This window comes from Tyto alba, unplaced genomic scaffold, assembly GCF_018691265.1.
Source record: "Tyto alba isolate M040663 unplaced genomic scaffold, T.alba_DEE_v4.0 Super-Scaffold_2, whole genome shotgun sequence".
Taxonomy (NCBI): Eukaryota; Metazoa; Chordata; class Aves; order Strigiformes; family Tytonidae; genus Tyto; species Tyto alba.
Genome location: NW_024881282.1, coordinates 2,591,423 through 2,610,818, shown reverse-complemented (window position 1 = coordinate 2,610,818; position 19,396 = coordinate 2,591,423). Strand labels below are relative to the sequence as shown.

Sequence of the window (19,396 nt, the reverse complement as noted above, 5' to 3'; positions counted from 1 at the left end):
CTGAAAAGATGCGATCCACTTTCTGAAATGTATCTGCAGGTGTATTTGAGTGTTTCTTGTAAAGTTTTAGAGCAAGAAAACAAGCCACAACTGAAAACAAGTTATCTCCACATTTCACACAATGTGCACCTTCAGCCCATTCACCACTAAAATACCGTTCCAGAGGTGTCTCCATGTGAAGGCAATATTCACTATTTACACCCCAGTCACACCTCTCTGCATGCTAACCTGTTGGTACCTTCACAAAAAGCTGTTGTTAAGAAACAGCTGCTCTTTGGTGCACATCTCTCCTAGACACTACCGCACGTACAAACAGTCGGCGTGGAATGTGCCCACACCTCAGCCACTTCAGCACAACGTCTCGTACCTCTGCCAAAGCAAGTGGGTTTAAGATGTTTAAGGATGGTTGTCACCTCGCAAGCCAGGTGAACCAAACTAACACTCTACCCACAGCTGGATACACAGATGTCATAACAAGAAAGCACATTCCTGCTCACCATATAGCTTTCTGTAAACAATACTGTTCAGAGTTTTCCTTCAAAGGATCTTTAAACCTGCCTGTACCTTGGATGCAGGAATCAGATTCATCAGTCACCGAGAACTGCAAAATGCACATTTCCTCCCACCACCACCTTCTCATCTCCCTGCTAAAATAATTCAGTGCTACATCACTGTTACAGGTTGTGGTTCATATACCATGGAAAAACAACTATCTCTATCACCACGAATGCCCATTTGAAATAAGCAATGGAAAGGTTGCTCAGCTCCCTGCTATCAGCTCATGTACGTTATCCCTGGGCCAGATGGGACTCACAGGAGAGACACTGGAACAGAATTGCGCTTTCTGAATTTGGTGTCATTGTTGAAATAATGAGAAAAAGAGTGGAGGCTGCTGAATTTCTGTAGGTAGAGCATCTGCTGAGTAGGGAAAAAAAAAAAAACAACCACCACAAATCCTAGTATTTTCTTATTAATGCCACATGCCACCAGAGTACTGCCTATCCCTGAACTGTTTCTTTTCCAGTTCAGCTCATCTTCATTTCTGAAATGGTGGCATTCCTTACCTCTACCCATTTCACCTGGGAAGGATCTTCTGAGTACAACCAGTCCTTTCCAATTCTGCTTTGATCATTCCCTACCCTGGGGAAAGACAAGCTAGAGTCCCATACCATCCTTTTTCCAAAAAGCAGAAACCTAACTCAAGCCTACTGCCAACCAACCTCCTGGAAAATATATTTGAAAGAGTATGAGAAGTCTTTTCTTCTTGCCACTGGCTTTCCTTGATCTTGCTTACTACCTGCAGTAGCATCAGCTGCTACAAACAACTCAGAACAGGAGCCCCAACAGAGAACAGTCATCCCCCATGGCAAACGCAGCCCAGGTGCTTAAGTGGGAATTAAGAATCAGTTTTGAACATAACTAAATTGGAAGTTAATTTATGAAAATAGTACTTGTGGGGAGCAGGAGCATCATATAGGCTATTTTTCATGAATGAAAAACTAGAGTAAAACTGTAACAGTTGGTAATACAGGCTGCCTCTGTGCTGGCAGTTCGTCAGCACAACTAGGTGAAGATAAGACAAAACACATTTCAAACATCTAGCTAGCCATGCCAACAAAACAGGGCCCAGCTCTCGTCTAGCATAATACTGAACTAACCTGCCAAATTTAGAAAGAACAAGATTTTCAAAATTTCAACAGCTCAACTTCTACAGCAGGGAGATCCATTTGCTCACTAGAAGAGTAGAAAAGTGTTTGGATGTGTCTAGAGTCACACAGTAACTCTTTGGCTGAAAAGTTTGGGTCTTGGTTATTAAGTGGACAGCAGCACTGCAGTGCACCTCTGCGGGAAGGACTTGGCATTCATCAGCCCCAAACATCAAAGCACCCCTGCTAAGTAAAACAAACTTTTAGGGGGGTGAGCAAAACTCAATGCACTCCACAATCTAGGCCCAGGGTGTTTAAGAGACTGCCTCAAACTCCAGAACAAAGACCACTGCGACAGTCACATTCCTCTGGCACAGCAGAGCTCTGCAGTAACGGTAAACCTTGGCTGCAGGACACAGAACGCAACTGGTCAGAAGTCCAAGTCTCCCCAGGAAATCAGGAATAACAACATTACCATCCTTGATTTCAAGTAAAAGAAACATAGCTTTGCTCCTACTTGCACATTTGAAAAGATGAAAGTGAAGACAGCCACCTCTTACCAAAAGAAATGGGAGAGTGCATATGTGAACAACAAAGAATGAAAGAACATCTTTTATCAGGCTTCAGCAACACACTAGATGATGCTCAAACTCTTTATGTAGATTTTTATACTATTTCTTGAGTACCTAATGCTCGGTAGCTGCTACAGAAGCAATAAAAACATAGATTTCATTCCCCTGGCATTGGAGATAGTCAGGTCACTTCTCCCCCAGCGACAGACAGACTGGAATACCAACTTCAACTAGTCTTTGGATGCTGGCATCAAAATTCTGCAGATTTACAAATGGAAGACTCATGTAATAACAAAGATTATGCTCACCTCCTCAGCAGAAGAGCCTAGGCTTCAAATCCTCAGAAAAAATAGAGGATATGGCTTGCTTTGATTTCCACACAACTGATTAGCTCATAGTAACTAACCAAAATCTGCTTTCACATAGATTAACAGAAATACAGATTAACATTTTTTAAAGTTTGTTTTTTTGTTGGCTGGGAGTTTAACCTATTTGAACATAATGCACACCATTTAAACTTTGCATACGTTTGCTAGATCAGATTTTTTAGGCAGATGCTACTCTGAAAGCCTGCACATTGGTCACTGCATCACATCAAGTGCTGCTGCACCCTTTACACAGCAAGCACAGGGCAAAAATCAAATGCCCAAAGAGAATCAGTGCATTTCCCATGTCTGTTACTATATATAAAGGTAGTGATTCGAAAGAATCAACACTTCCCAGATCATTACACTTTTGAGCTCTTCACTTATATTTAAAACACACAGAAAAGAGCTAAGAAGCAGACGCGAACTAGTCTTCCTGCAACTGCTCAAAGAAACTACAGAAATTACTTTCCTTTAATCTCTTTTCTACTATTGGGTAGAAAACGTGGAGTACACGGAATATCTGTAACTCCTGTTAACAGACCCAAAGATATCAGTTATACAAAATACTTTGGTACCCCAAAAATATTAATGCTTGCAATACAGAGATCTGAGCTTTCTTTTAACTGTAAAGAGAAGAGATTGCTCAAAGATCTAGAAAATCATGAGCCTTGAATCATTTTGCTGACAAATTCACGCATCCTTTGTTATCCTGCTTAGGCATACATGAAAAAAGAATTTTCTTCCCCACCCCTAAAAAAAAAAAAAACAAAAAAAAACCAAACAGAAAACCCCACACTATAGCTATTTTCCTCCCTGTCTAGATTATCAAAATTCCAAAAAGATCAACTCTACTAGATTTATTGGCTGCTTTTATATAGAGAAAAAAACATCATCTACTATCAGAAGGTTTTTAAATAACCTAAGAATAGTTTCAGTAAACAGAATTAAATTCTCTGTTATTCTGAGATATTGAAATACACAACATTCAGCTTTTACAACCCGCATTCACATATCACATTACCTTGCCATATATATCTGCTATTTCACACTGCTACTGCTCCAGACACATAGTCCCATTCAACGCTCCTGTCATCTCCAGGAGCACTGAAGGGAGGCGAGAAACAACAACAAAAAATAGAGTATTGTAGTCCTCTACTTGAAAATGCAGAAATGCTCCTGGCTGTGCTACCACTGAGCCTAAGTCAGAAGGTCTCAGCTCTGATTCCTCTTTGTCTAGTATCGTAATACAGCTTCCCTCCACAAGGAGCCACAGGGAGAACACAAGGGGCAATGGTACAAGTTGCACTGGGAGAGGTTTCACCTCCATCCCAGAAAGAAATTTTTTACAGGGAGAACAATCAATCCCTGGAACGTGGTAGAATCCCCATTACTGGAGGTTTTCAAGATGCGATTGGACAGGGTTCTAGGTAAGCTCATCTCAGCTCCCTTTTCAACAAAAGGTTGGACCAGATGGTCTTTTTGAGGCCCCTTCCAACCTAGGTTGTTCTGTGATTTTACGAACTTGTGGACCACAGTTAGTGTGCATTTTATCAATGTAGAGAGCAAAGCCAGCCAGACCTGCTCCCCAGTATTCTGTCTGAACACATTTCCAGATAAAGACCTAGACATGTTGAAGAAACAGAAGTCACCTCCGTAGCTCTCACTGCGGAACTCAACGGGGAGGACAGACCATTCCAGTCACCAAAATACTTCCTCCAAATCCAGTATCAGGAAGGACAAACTACAACTGTTACTCCCCATACACCAAACTGTAAAGCAGTGCTACGCACAAACAGAGAGTGGTGTAATGTCCAATGGACACAACAAGAGCAACTGCTGTATGCAATTTCATCTCCTCACCTGATTTTGCCAAGGCAATAGCTGCAGCACAGAATGAAGGTGTGGCAGAGTTTGAATTCTTCCTGGTTAGACCCCCCAGGGGAGATACCTTGGAGGCACATCTATTTTTAAAGAGCACCTATGTATTCTGGTATTGCTGGTATAGTGAATTAACTTAAGTTTATCACCATACACTAACACCACAGGAGCTGCGGAAATAAATTTATTCAAATTCAAAGGCCTGGGCTTTGTTACAACTCATGTTTAAAAAAAAAAAAAAAAACAACACCGTATGCTGGTCCTCTCAATTTGCTGCTTGTCCTTCTTGCAATTCGGATGGAACCGAATCCTGAAAGTAATACTAGCATTCCCAGCAACAGCTTGGTTTCCCCCAACTAAACAAACAAATATATAAGTATTGTAGCAGATCTTGTACAGAAAATGTGAACACTTTACCTGTGCACTATGTCTCACACAACTATGGGGAGTAACCACGTTGAGATGAACAGGGGAAGAATGAGAAGATAAAGAAGAAATTCAAAAGCAGAACTTAATTAGGTGTTACCAGGCAGCTCTATTTACTTGTCCTCTTATTTAGCCTTATTTAGTCAGCTTAGATCACATAATTAGAAACAATCACACAAAATCAATTAACATGATAGAAAACTTCATAAACAACATGCACATGAAAACACCATGTAAAGCCATTGCCATCTACGCCCTTTTTCACCAGTGGCAGCACAGTTGAGAATGAGCAAAGTACATTTAGAGATAAGACAGGCTAAAACCATTCTGGGCAGACACCAATAGCATGAAAAGCAGCTGCTAGAAATCAAGACACCATAATGCTGCCTATTATTGCTTTTCTGATTCTTTTTTTTTTAATACACAAGTCATTCTAGCCTCTCTCCTCTGTCTCTGCCTGGCTTTAGGATGGACAGACATTGATTTTTAGGTGAAACATTAACAGACATTCAGCAGCCTAACATATGGTAATGCTTCCAGATAGAAATTCACACTTATGTCAAAAGATATAACTATTTTACTATGCTGCTCGAAGTCTGAAAATGTTTGGGTCAATTTTATTTCATTTAAAAAAAAAAAAAAAAAAAAAATCAGGCCCTCATCTCTGTCATTCTCAAACTCTGAATTAAAACCAAAGTACTTTTGGTTTTTATACCCTTAGAAAATAATTTGAAGTAGTTTTGAAAATTTCCAGCCTTTCCAAATACTGCCAGGAATGTCTCACAATATGCAGAGATTCATTTATTCTTATATTCAAACATCTTTAAAAGCACTTTTGATCTGTGATCATCTTAAGAGTATCACACCCTCAAGAAAAATTGTGGCTTGTTTGGGTTTTTTGCCTCCTCCCTTTTCTCCCCCCCTGCAAATATGCATACAGAACATAGCAGAGGAAAAAAAAAAAAAATTACATTCAGCATTGTATGTATTTAAACACTGTCACAAGTGCCAAATTTTCTTTACTAACACTGGCTCACATCTGGCACACAAGCTAGAAATAACTATACTTAGTGGCTTTACCACCATAAATCTTTGAAAGTCTTCTGCATGGCTGAGCTCTTCTCATAAAATTAGACACCAATGCGTTTTGTCTTTCTCATTACAAGGATGCTTGCTGGAGAAAGCGCAGGAGAGATGAGTGTGAACAACCTTCTTGGAGCCACTGGAGACTGGACCTAACCACATTCTCACAGGCACAAAGAAAGTAATACTTAAAATAACTCAAAAGACTGTTACAAGGAACATCTCTGAACATTAAGAACAACTTTAAAAATCTAAGAATAGAATCTGCATGCTTGCAACAGCACACAGGAAAAAAAACCAACTAGATTTTAATAGATTTTTTTTTAGTTTCTTTTACTTACTTTCCTTAAGTATTAACTGGACATATTATTTATTTCTAAATTAATTTCTGAAATAAACATAACCGAACACCTACAAACATTAATTAAATAAAAAGCCTCTAACTTAACATATTCCTACTATGCATTTTGGAAAGATGTTATTAAAATTTTAAAATGTTCTATAAAAAAAAAAAAAACAAACAGAAAAGCACTACTCGGAGCTATTATAAACCAGTTTCATTTACTGCAAGTACTTGACTGGAATAACTCTGGTTTGATTAGGTTTTGCCCTTTTTTTTTTTTTTTACAGCCCCTTTTTAAAATTTGAATGCAGAACACCTTTTTTTGTGTGCTTTCATACTGCAGTAAGCGACTATGAAGATTAAACAAGCTCACTGACTGTAGTAAGACAAAAAAAAAAAGTCAGATGAATATTCATCAGAAAACTAAAATCACCAACTGTAATACAAGATAACAGCTAGGTTAAAGTCCAGTAGGAAAAGCTGATCTTGATGATGACCTGGGGACAGCAAGCAAATCAACAGGGTACTAAGTTCTCTGAAGTCAGAAAACGACGCTACACTGGCCTTTTCCGGAAAAAAATCCAACAAAACAACAAAAACAATCTCGCTTTTTACCTCTGCCTCCCCTATGAAGAGTATTTACATGAGGTATGATGTTGATAATAGATAATATTGGTTTCCTCATTTGTCAGCTCAAGCTTCCCACTTACTAGCACTGAAAAGGCATGAAGTTTTCAAGGTCTTCTGACGGGAGATGAGACCAGCCGTTCTCTTTTGATTCCAAAGCAGGACTTGGCCTAAATGCAGAAACTCAAACATTAAAAGGAAATTCATACAATGCACCATCGGGAGACTGGCTGAACAGGTCTATAACGTAAATTCTGCACAATTCTTAAGAGGATCTTTAGCATCCGTTTAAAGCAGGTTCAACTAGCCTTTGTGAGACACAAAATACACACAAGTTCCAGTTACAACTTTTAGTAAAAACTTTAAAACTACTTCAGAAGCAGCAACAACTACCAGATCCTCTGAGCCATATCAGCTTCTATGAAAAGCAGTATCTATTTTAGTCTTATTTTTTAGAAACGCAAACCTGTGACACTGTTTGCATTAGGGACTGTGGACAAGGTTTTACTTTCTGAATAACTCCAGTTCTGCGGCACAAACACTGTCACTGCCAAGAATTAGTGTTCACAGTGTGCTAGTGGGTATTTTCAGCATGACAAAAATTGAACTTGTTCTGAGCCAGCTTGACACACGGTCAAAACCACTTCAGTGAAGCCAGTTCTGGCGGTGTAATACCGTCTCCTGCTATTCACCACACCCTTCTCGCATATGCAAGAGACAAGAATCTGTGCCCGCAAGACAGATAATATAAAGGACCATGAACTGGACTAACACGAAAACAGCTTCACTAGCTGATGCACATCTCCATTCTCACCTGTGAATGTCTAAAATAACTTCCAGAGGAAAGACAAGGCTGGCACGGAAGGGAAGGGAAAGGAATTAAAAAGGAACATCTTCAGCCACTGAACTAGATGAAAAGGGTGGAGTCCCCTCTACCAACAGCCTCGATGTCCCAAGCCACAGCAGGTATTGTTTACAAAAGTCTTTCTGTAGATTATGCTAAAAAGGCTGAAAGCACTGTCTGCAACAGATGCTAAAAGCACTACTGGCAAAGGATGCAAAACCTGTAAAATAAACCTTTTCCCACCAAACAAGATGAAACAAATACAACAAAACACCATAGGAAATTAAGCCAGGCTGCACTAATTGTGTCTGGAATGATAAGAATGCTCTTCCTCTTTCCAATACAGTTTATCATGACATTTGTGGTATGTCCTGAACATCTTCAATTCCTCTTACATACAGCGTTTTGGAAGTATTGCTGGGATTAAAAATACTTAGAGCCTCCAAGCGAAAGCCTTCCTCACAGAATCAGGCTTGAGTTTGATCAAGTGGATCAAAGGAAGAGCATTTTGTTCCTTTAAAATTATCCTCTACCATATATTCTAAAATATATGCCTTATTTGGTTGATTTTCAGCTATGCCTTGCAATTGTCAACAGAAAAAGCTGTAACAAATGCAACTTTACAGGATCAGACTGCTGGTTTTCTACAGCTCTGCCAAGTAACACTGTGGTGAAAAATAGCTTCAGGAAAGGCCATACTCTGATAAAATTCAGAAAAAAAAAGCCTACACAACTTTCTGCAAGCTAAAGAAATCATTCTTAAAAATGGAGTACCACGTCAAAACTGAAAATGCAACCTTTGGCAAAGAACACATCTGTTGTACTTAGTACCAGAACCATCTTTTTACTGTCTTCCAAGACAAATGCACACTAAGGGCACGGTGCTCACCAGCTAACGTAACAAACTGGAATTCTGCTAAAAGCTTCCAAGGAAACACAAGCCCTTAAAAATCAGACCTCCAGAGCATGTGTTGGAATTGCTTTAATAAACAAAAGCTTATTCAAATGTAAACCTTAAAACTAAAGTTGAGAATAAAATTCATTTTCTTTCTGATGTGAGAAATGTGTTGGGTTTGTTTTTTTTTTTTTTTTTTACACTATTACTTCTGCTACAAATAAAACCCCAAAGAATCACCTTTGGATGATTTAACCTTCATCAGTTAACCAAAAACTGTAGAGACAGGAATACTGAAACAGGAGGTCCATTACTTTTTGTGTATGAGGGATAAAAAAAAAAAAAAAATGGAGTGTGGTCCATCTCTCAATTTCACTGTGCCAAGATAGTCCTGAATCATTATACTGTGGCTATGTTTATACTGAAACTTTTTTTTTTTGCTCAAAACTTGGACTTCCACACCCAGTAGGCAACAGGGTTTTTTTAAGTACATTCCAAACTTCCCTCAAACAGTTCCAGTCAAAACACCACCAGATTTTAATTCCATCAAGAATGCGAGCATCTCATTAAAGGGCTGCCTAATTATAGGTAACGTGCCCAGACCACAGATTATGTGGTGTCTTTATATGGAGTATTATTCAGAAGTAACAGCCAACAACTTTTCTCAAAATTTCTGATACTTCCACATATTTAGTATTACAGCAAAGAACTATGCTGTGTATCCTCAACTAATTCACAGAGCTTGCAAAAAAAAAAAAAAAAAAAAAAAAAAGAACTCCCAATACACAGTATTGGTGAGAAAGATCAACCCAAAAGGAAAGAAATGTCATTAACTCCTAAGGAAATTATACACTTTAAAGAAAAAAAATTAAGCCTCTAGATCCACTAGTCACACAAGGAAAGCCCCACGTGTGAGTCAAACCCAGATGAAAACAGTATAATGCATACAGTTTTCATCAGTTTTTCTAATTCTTCTGCTGTTTTCCACTTTAGCAGGTTGCAGATTTCAGAAGCTATAAGCACAGGGGGGAAAAAAAAAAAAAAAAAAAAAAAATCACTCTGCACCTACTTAAATAAAGCCACAAACACCAGAGGCAAGTGTTTTATCTGCTGAATGGAGTGAATGACCTTGAAGGAAAAAGGAAAGCTGCAATGAAGGACAAATTTAAGAGTAATACAAAGCAAAAAGGATGACCTCCTCATGAAAAAGGCGGAATTTAAAAAAAGGCCTTATCAGATACCCACTAACCAGAGGCAAACATGCTCTAGAGCCCAATACAGGGTTCAGGAATACCCGAACAAATTGCATTCCCTGCAGCTGGAGACTGGAAAGAACACAGAGAAAGGTAAACTCCTCACTAGCACTTTGCCTCAGGGCAGGAAAAGTAAAGCTTTCTCCTAATTTTTCAGAACCTCTTATGGCATCCTAATATATATGGTTATATACACACATAAATACATACTCTTTTACAGTTTTCTTTTCCAGTTACTTATCCTTCTGCAGCACTATCCATACTGTGACAAGACTTTTCCCTAACTCAGTATCTGTTAAGTGATCTGCATTGTAGCTGCTATATTATATTTGCTGTATTTAAAACTGGAACTGTAGTTAGTTTCTACTTCAGTAGCTTGACTCACTGCCAAAATTGCTGTAAACCTTATCACGAACCTACCAACATCATCAGTGAGATTACAGAAGCATAGTCAAATTCCACTGGAGAGTACAAAGTATATTCACAGCAAAAGGTTACATGCCACTTTATTAAGTGGAATACATAAAATGACATGTTAAAACTAGCAGCAACTAGCTATCTACACATACATACTCATTCATACTTTTTTTTTTTTTAATATCTATGCTGTTCACTCAGGCTTGTTATGACAGGAATCAGAGATTTCGAAGTAGTAATCTGTCCTCATACTGGGCACATAAACACAAATCCCCTGCAAGTTCATTCTTTCTTCACCCACATATTCCACAACTAACCTGCTACATCTCAGTGGAGCAGAAGCAAGCGACAGCCCAGCTGAGAGGGTAACAGCATCTGAGACCAGAAAGGGCTTGGACCTTTAAGGAAGACCCACAAGAAGATCTCCCCACTTAGCAAATAAACAGAGAGGCTTAACAAACCTAGCAGGCGTAAGCAGTACTGTTGAACTTCAAATACAAAGCATCTTGGAAATAGAGGTGATACCCAAGAACTAATTAAAATTCTCAAGCCCAGAATTGTATAAAGAAAGGACTAGGGAAGAGATGAAGTATCTGGCAGGAAAAAAAGAAATAAGGTGACAAATTGGAAGGAAGAAGCAATCCTCCAAGGACAGAGCTTTGGAGGAGAGGATGGAAGACAGAACATACCACACAAAGGGAAAACAGCAGAAGGAGAAAGGCAAATGACACAGAGAGAGAATATAGCTTTACCAAAAAAAGTTGAATAAATTTATAGGATAGGTTACACTGCAATATATGCTAGACTGAACAATGAGAAATTTTAAGTGAGGAGGGAGAAACCACAAGGACAGAAGAGGGAAAGAAACAGAAGGAAGTATCTGTATCTATACATATATTTGCATCCATATCAGGAGCTCATGAAGATTATGAGCCCATCATTTTGGCAATTCCTTTTACACTATGAATTTAGTTGAAAAAAACTAAAATCTGGACCCAACAAACGACTGTATTGCCATTCCATCTCAGGCAAAAATCATGCAATCTTTACATCTATTTTCAACACACTGTACAGTCAACTGACTTAAAATGATGAAGTGACACATCCAGACAGCAAAAATTAGATGAGACTTCAATAAGGTGGCCTTTTCAGCTCTAATTCACAAAGCAGCAGCTGGGCCTTCTGCAGGAGCATTAGGCTGCGCTTACATTGTGACTTAAATCCAGCATGAACCTGGGGTTCTACTGCAGTCTTGCTCTCTCCCTCCTTCCTCAGGTACTCATTCCTCCTACCTCTGCAGCCATGAAGCAAGCTGGATCAGGTTATGGATTTATCCAAAAATTATCCCTTGTTGGGAGAAGAGTCAGGGAAGGTTTGATTTCAGGTGGGTAAATTGCCTAATCCACATGGTTCACCCATCCTTGTGCTCCTGCAGGGAGACAGTAGAAATAGTTGGCAAGTAGAGCTGGCCCTTGAGCGGCAGTCCAGACCTTAGAACAGATTAAAACAGCCACGTAACCACAGCCTCATTCTCGCTGGCAAAACATGAAAGCAAAGAAGTTTTAAAAAAAGACATTTTAGAATACATTAGCAAAAGCTGTAAAGGCATATAAGTTTCTTTTGAAAAGCCGGGCTTGAGATAACGTTCAAGGTAAAGCAATTATCACCTAACAAGTTTATAAAGGCTATAGCATATAAATACATTACCGAACACCGAACTGAATTAAAATGTGGATCATGCAGAGTTCTTTGCAATTTTGCAGACACGTGCACACACACAAAAGGAAAGCATGCCTATGTACCGGCAAACTAAGGACAATTTCAGACTACTATGTGCAACTTATTTACTACCACCAATCAAATAAGGCAAACTTTAAAACCAAAATAAAATACGTGAAAACTGCCAACACCTCTGATAAATTCAGCCATTCATAACCCAGTTGGCCTCTGGGGGGGGAAAAAAAAAAAATTAACTTGCTGCCTAAAAGCAGCCAGGTGCGGATAGAATGAAGAAGTACTTCTAGCTATAGACAAACTCTGATGTATTTCTGGTTCACAGCAACAAAGTCTACATTTACCTTTCAGGGGGAAAAACCTCTTTCTCCATCACAGTTGCAGAAAGGCAATCTTTCTATAGTAATGCCAGCACAGATCTACCACATGAAAGGATATCGTAGCTTTAGTGAGCTACAGAAGATAAACATATGTCATGCCTAAAACTGAGCCAATGATCCTAAAAGCATCCTGAATCACTTGTTCCACAAATTCCCTAGTCACCAAGTATGAAGAAATGTAGCGCAAAGAGCCAAATAAAGATTATAAACACAGAAATATATTTTTAAACCTATTTGCTAACACATTTCAGAACACATTTTTTATTATAGTCTTGTCAAGTCATAAAAAGATACTTCAACTTTACTGCTACTAAGTTCCCACAGAGAAGAGAAACTCAACACTGTTTGTAAGACTGCAGTGGATATTTGATTTTGTTTTAATGGATATTAGAATTTTATGTTGTGTCAAAAGTCATCCAACCCCCAGGAACGCTTTCCACTCGACTACCGGCACATAGTTTTGTCAAGTCCTAAGTATGCTTCCCACAAGCAAAACATGTCTTCACAGCCTCCAGGACCTGAATCTACATCATTGCATACAAAACACTGTATTATCACTCAAAAAGAAGACATATTTTAGAATTCAACAAACAAGGTGGGTTTATGTACAGCCCTCAAGGAGATGAAGTATCTGCAGAGTGGCTGGAAAAAAGGTAGTTACACCTACATGCCTCAACCCTGACCAAGAAGAATCCCGTCTGGAATAAACAGTAGCTCAGTCTTCGTCCTCTCGAAATACCATAATTTAAGCCTTCAAACTACAAACGTTTAGAGCAGAGCTCGGTTTTGCATAAAGATATCAAAGCTATTGGAATGGCAAGTATGCTTATGATCTGGTAAGTTGCCAAAAATCATCTGTTAATATACTAGACAATAGACGCATTCTGCTAGAACTCATGAGAGAACTTTCTGATCTTTTCCTTGTAACGCTTCCTTTTAGTCGTATACAAAACTGAACCAAAATTATATAAAAAAAAAAAAACATAATTAAGCATTTTAAATCCTATACAAATACCATGGTTAATAAGTATTGCATATGTGACTTGAATGCTTGCGTTTATATGCTAATACAGTATTTGTAATAATTTAACATTTTAAAACATGCATTAGTAATCACTAGCTTGCAAGCCATGTCTTCAGAGTTTCTTGTTGCCACTGCAGCAGTTCAGTTTGTAAAATGCAGTGCAGCACAATACAAGAATACAAAGTTGTCTTCTTGCAGCGCCTGGAAGCTCCAACAGCACTACGAAAGGACCCCAACTCTCTCAAGTCTTGATAAACAAACAGCATTCAGTTAAAATTTCATACTTCTGGATAACAGCAGGGTGCTTTCTATAAAAATAATTCTTCATTGCAGAGACAAAAAGATCCTGTGTGTGGTTCCAGTCAGCATTGCTTTCTGGAACACGCTGGAATCACGGTGGCTGCATATCCTGAATACACTCATAAATACACAAGTAACTGGATGATGAGGCTGACACCCAACATCTCACGAGTGTCATACACTGACCGGTGCAGTATCGAAACTACCGAGTCTTCAAAGCCCAGCTCCTCCTTCACAACTAGCTGCAATTAAAAGGCCTCTGCACCACAAACCAAGATCCGGCTTTTTTTCAGCAAATGTTTTTAAGTAAAAAAATCTCTTGTTCTCCCTCATTGTTATCTGACATTTGCACAAATCACTGACACGATGGAGCTGTCATATCCTATCACATCACTCCATGTTTAAAGAATGTTTAATCTGTAAATCCACGCCATGATTCTGCAAACGCCAATTGCTTGCACCAAGAGTGCTGAACAGAGACTATGTACTTTCAGTGACTGTGTTAGTGAATTAAATACTAACCCAGTTCTTAATCCATAACATAAAAATTTACAAATTAAATTAACTGTAGAAATTAAATTACATCGAAGAAGAATATTTTAAATCAGCATTTTCACATGTTTTCCTGGTTTTGTATCCACAGGCTAATAACGCCTATGACATCTTTCAGCAGAATACAGACTGAAGTAGTTACAAGCTCCTGAAAAATAGGAAATGCTAACAAAACCTGGACTACAGCAGCAGTACCTGGCCTAGATGTTCTAAAAATAAGTTTCTATCTAGGGGGAAAAAAATTCCTTGGATCAGTCTGTTACTTATTACTCAGCATTTGCTAGTTAAACACAGCACAGACACTAATTTTTATCTAAGGAAATGAAAGCTGTGATCTTTCCCATAAAAAAAAAAGTGTTTCAACACCCAAAGAAGAAAACCAGGGGAGAGAAGGATCGAACCTCGACATTCTGATTCATAAAGAGAACAAGACCACAGTCCATCACCTGCCAGAGTCCACACATTTGCATTTTATATATAAAGCAAGAAATCTCATTTACATAATTCACAGGTAGACTGTACACTGCTAAAAAGAGCAGGACAGCAGTGGACTAACTGCTGAATGTTTTACAGAATAACCACCCTAGAAAATGATGTTCTCCGAATGGAATGATTAATCCTCCATATAACACCATGTACCCACTACCACCGTATTTTGTTAAAAGCAAACTTTTAACTTCAAGAGAAGCAATAACATTAGGTAAAATAAATAATAAAACCCCCACAATTGATGTCATTTAGATTTTCCCTGCTGATCTTCACCTGTGCCGAGTTTCTAGTAAAAAATACAATCTGTTTAGCTTTGAATGACATTTTTATCTCAAACATAAATCATCAGTGGTTTTAAAATATTTTAATAATTTTAGCAGCCTCTTGCAACCAGTAAATCAAAGTCTTGGTCTATTATATAGAGAAATACTGTTAAAAAGACTAATGCTTTTTGTATGTTGTTTGTGACTTTTTTTTTTAACATTTCCCCCATTGAAGAGAAGAAAAAATGGTTTGCATTGTGTTAGCTCCAGTTATAATTTCCAGCTGTGTCAAAACTTTAACAGCCTAAAAGCAGGAAATCCAAAGAGGAAATTCCATCGTCAGTTCCTGAAGTTTTGTAACTCAAATGTTCTTCCAAAAACTAGATCTGAAAGGAATTTTGGTAGCATTTTCTGTAATCTTACCTGATATCTTCAAGTAGCTCACATTCTGCCTGATGCTTGGCCTGAAGTTTTGTCATCTGCTCAACCTGAATGTTTTTTAGCTCTTGTGTAACTTTCACCTACAAAAAAACACAGACCATATATATTTTCTATAGAGTTTAAGTCAAATTTCAACAAGAAAAAAAAAAAACAAAAAAAAAACAAAACAATTCTTAGTCTTCATCTATTTTGAAATTGCACATTTCAGTGGAAAACTCAAACACAGAGTTAAGAGTGCAGTTTAACCCTATGCAACATTCATACAGGCTGATTTCAGTAAGTGCTGTCACCCCAGCAGGCTTGCACTTCACATAGCAAGAATCTCATGCTTATGCCCAACAATTAGCAAAAGTGCAATTTTATTCCAAAAGCTAGGAGGGTAGCTTGTGTGCAAGAAAAAGAGTTTTGCCTACTGAAGATTTTTAAAAAAGCAGGCCACGGGAGGGCAGGGGGAATAAATTACAGTATATACATTTACCACTTCAGTACAAGTCATACAATTTTTAAATGTATTAAACTGTCCTACAGTGGCTATAATTTAAAGATAGCTTAAACATCAAGTTGGTTTTTGATTGTGCATCAGCTCAAAAGAGCCATCTAGAAAACGCTTCATAAGGTTGGCCTTACTTTTTTTAGTATTGGTGTAATTTTCCTCTGAAACTTGTGATCATGAAGCTAAAATTTTAATACTTTGGGAATCTACTTGATAACTGGCAGGTAGCACCACTGGCACAGGCATCAGGAATGATTTGATTTTGGAAAGAAACCTTGGGGTTGTTTTGTTTTTATAAAACAAGAGGTCTTGGCATTTAAGCCCTCTAGTGATCACAGGGAATCCACGTATTGGCCTAAAAAATTATCGCCAGCATATCTGAGCACAGAAATGCCAAACAGTTACTGTAATGGGGGAAGAGAGATGAAAAATTCAGAGGAAAGACACGGATCTCCTTCTTCACTAGTCAGGCAAAAGAATCCTAGGTCTCATCAGCTAGCAAAAACCTCCTCAATTTTAACACTGAAAACAATCCCCCCATCAATAAGCACCCTTTAATCACAACATTATATAAACGCAAGTTTTTCACATGACACAGACAGGAAAAAAAAAATAAAATAAAAAAAAAAAAAAATCACACTTATGCCCACAACTTTAAGCAGAAAAAGTGTCTATTTTTAACATGAACTTTCAACATCTTTGTTTTTATATGTATATGAAAAAAGCCCTACTCAAAATAAACCCACAGATGACGACCCATGTAATGGAAATAATCTCAAATGAAACAATATAGGCAAAGAATGACAGCATGTAATAGAAATAAGCCGCTGAATGCAAACTAAAATAGCAGTAAGAACTGCTTAACAAAAGCAAAGTCCACCCACAAAACAAGGGGTCGGGGATGCAGGAATGAGCCAAGGAGAGATCTCTGCAGCCGCCTGCCAGGGCTACCGGGGAGCTCAGGGGATGACAAGGGATTTCTGTTTATGCTCCCTCTCAAGTCTTCCTCCCCTCCCAATATCTCCTAGTCACTAATATACATTTCTTCACCCGGCAAACCCCTGCAATTTCCTCTCCTCACTGAGAAATCTCAACATCACATATGAAATCTCAACCATCTACGGCGAGCTACGACAATCAGTCTGCAAATGGTTACAGCCCAAACCACCCTCATCGGGCAGCACTGCAAAGAATATATAGCACACACAAATCTCAAAACCACAAAACTCCCTTCCATAGCGCCTGTAAAAGAGCAGCCTCTCCATCCTGAGACCTGCTTCACCACCTCTAGCTCCTTCTTCCTCCCCACACCTCAACCATTGCATACAACCCTCAAAATAACCAGCCAATAAACCTCCGTGTATCAGTAGTTACACGTAGCTCAAGATCCCACTACACCTCAAGTCTCCCTGATAACCTGCCTATGCAGACAAGCCATGCTAGGAACAGCCTTTTTTCCCAAATCTACGTTCCTTCTTATATCTCTTCCCAAACCAGCCCCCCGTTAATGCAAAGCGCCCCATATTCCCATGGACCACATGGACACAAGAAAGCCTTCCCGCTGCATTTGCGGATTGTTCCCATCACAACTACGTCGCATTTTTGGCTGCCCCAGTTTGCCCCCACTCCTGATATACACCGGGATAGCCTGCATCCTTAACTCCAGACACGACCTTCTGCTCCAAGACAACCAACCCACAGCTGTTGCCATCAACCCACCATAGTACCCAAACACTGCTGAGCCCCCAAAATACACCCCGTAGCAGCCCACAACCAGCACAGACAGTCTCAAGCCCTCTGCAGTCACTGACCCCCCTCCCAGCCCTACCTAGTCACTGCTCTCCTTTATTTGGGAAGCCCCACTGGGGTATGGGGTTCACCCCAACACCCACTACCCAACCTGCACCTCTTTCCTCACGAGCCCTTCCCCATGTCCTGTCCTGCCTCCAGAGCTCACCATCCCACACCCCCACCACCCCTGGACCCCATGCCCAGTTTCCAACACACACCCCCCCCCCATGCATTTCCCCCTTCCCCACCTTGCATGGCCCCTAATTCGCCCCTCCACCCCCTCAACACTTGCTCTCCCTCCCCAAGCCCACCTCCAGACTCCACCACCGCACAGCCCACGGGGAACCCAACCTGCTTCCCCATTCCCCCCCCACCCCCGTGCCCTTAAACCCCCCTCATCCACCCCTCAACCCCCCCCAACACCCACCCATACCCCCACCCTAAGGGCCCCTCCATCCCCCACCCCAAACCTACCCCATCTCAAACACCCCCCACCCTCCCAACGAGCCCTCGGCCGCACCCCCCCAGCCCCCCTCACTTCCCCTGGGGGGGGGACGGACACCCTCACCTTCCTCGGCGGGGGCTGCATGGTGCTATACGCTGGGTCTCCACATCAATTCCCTCCCCCCCGGCAGCAGGATGCGGCCCCCGCTGCAGGAGAAGGAGGAGGAGGAGGAGGAGGAGCGGGCAGCGAGGGTCTCTCTCCCGGTTCGGGGCGAGTCCCGGTCGGCGGGAGGAGCGGGGATAAGGAGGGGAGGGGGAGGTTTGAGGGGGAAAGAGGCCGCCTCTTCCTCACGGGCAGCGGCGGGCGGGAGCCGAGCAGCGTCCCGAGTCCCGGCCCTGGGGAGCGGGGAGGGAAAGGAGGCGGGGGAGGGAAGGCGGGGACGGAGCTGAGGTGGAGGGAGGGAGAGGAGGGCAGGGGAGGGGAGAAGGGGAGGGGGGGGAGTGACTTTGGGAAAAAAAAAAAAAAAAAAAAAGGGAAAGGGGGGGGGGGGGAAGAAAAAAAAAAAAAAAAAAAGAGGCGTTGGAGCGCGGCTCGGGAGCGCCCCGCTGAGGGGACGCGCGCCCTGCCAGCGGCCCGCCCTGCCCGAGGCCTCCCAGCCGCCTAGAGCGGCCACCATAGAGAGGCGGGAGGGGAGAGAGAGGCGGGGTGGCCACGCCCATTGCCCCCCCCCGCCAGGAGCGGCGACTGCGGCCGCTGGGGGGCGCTGGGGGCGCTGGGGGGCGGGGTTTGTACGGGCGGGTACAGGGGGGTGCAGGAGGGGTTTGCACAGGGGTGGGCACAAGGAGGGTGCAGGGATTTGCACAGGGGTGTGCACAGGGAGGGTGCAGGGATTTGCACAGTGGATGCACGAGGGGGGTGCAGCGGTGTGCACGGGAGGGTGTAGGGTTTGCACAAGAGGGTGCACAGGGGGATGCAAAGGAGGTGCACGGGAGGGTGCAGGGGTGTGCACGAGGGATTTGCACAGGGGTTTGCACAGGGAGGGTGCAAGGTGTGCGTGTGCACAAGCGGGTGCAGGGGTTTGCACAGTGGATGCACAAGGGGGTGCAGAGTGTGCACAGAGGGTTGCAGGGAT

At 41.1% G+C, this 19,396-nt stretch overlaps 1 protein-coding gene across 2 annotated transcripts in view; it reads right to left on the bottom strand.

Annotated features, from left to right (window-relative positions):
• Positions 1 to 18,706, bottom strand: part of FCHSD2 (FCH and double SH3 domains 2) — a 163,049-nt gene extending 144,343 nt beyond the window's left edge. For both annotated transcript variants that reach the window (XM_032990862.2, XM_032990863.2), the window contains exons 1-2: positions 18,388 to 18,706; positions 15,518 to 15,615 (exon numbers count right to left, since the gene is read on the bottom strand). In XM_032990862.2, coding sequence (XP_032846753.1) covers positions 15,518 to 15,615; positions 18,388 to 18,408 — 119 coding nt within the window. In that variant the 5' untranslated portion in view covers positions 18,409 to 18,706. The remainder of the gene's footprint in view (positions 1 to 15,517; positions 15,616 to 18,387) is intronic.
• Between the last annotated feature and the right edge of the window lie 690 nt (positions 18,707 to 19,396).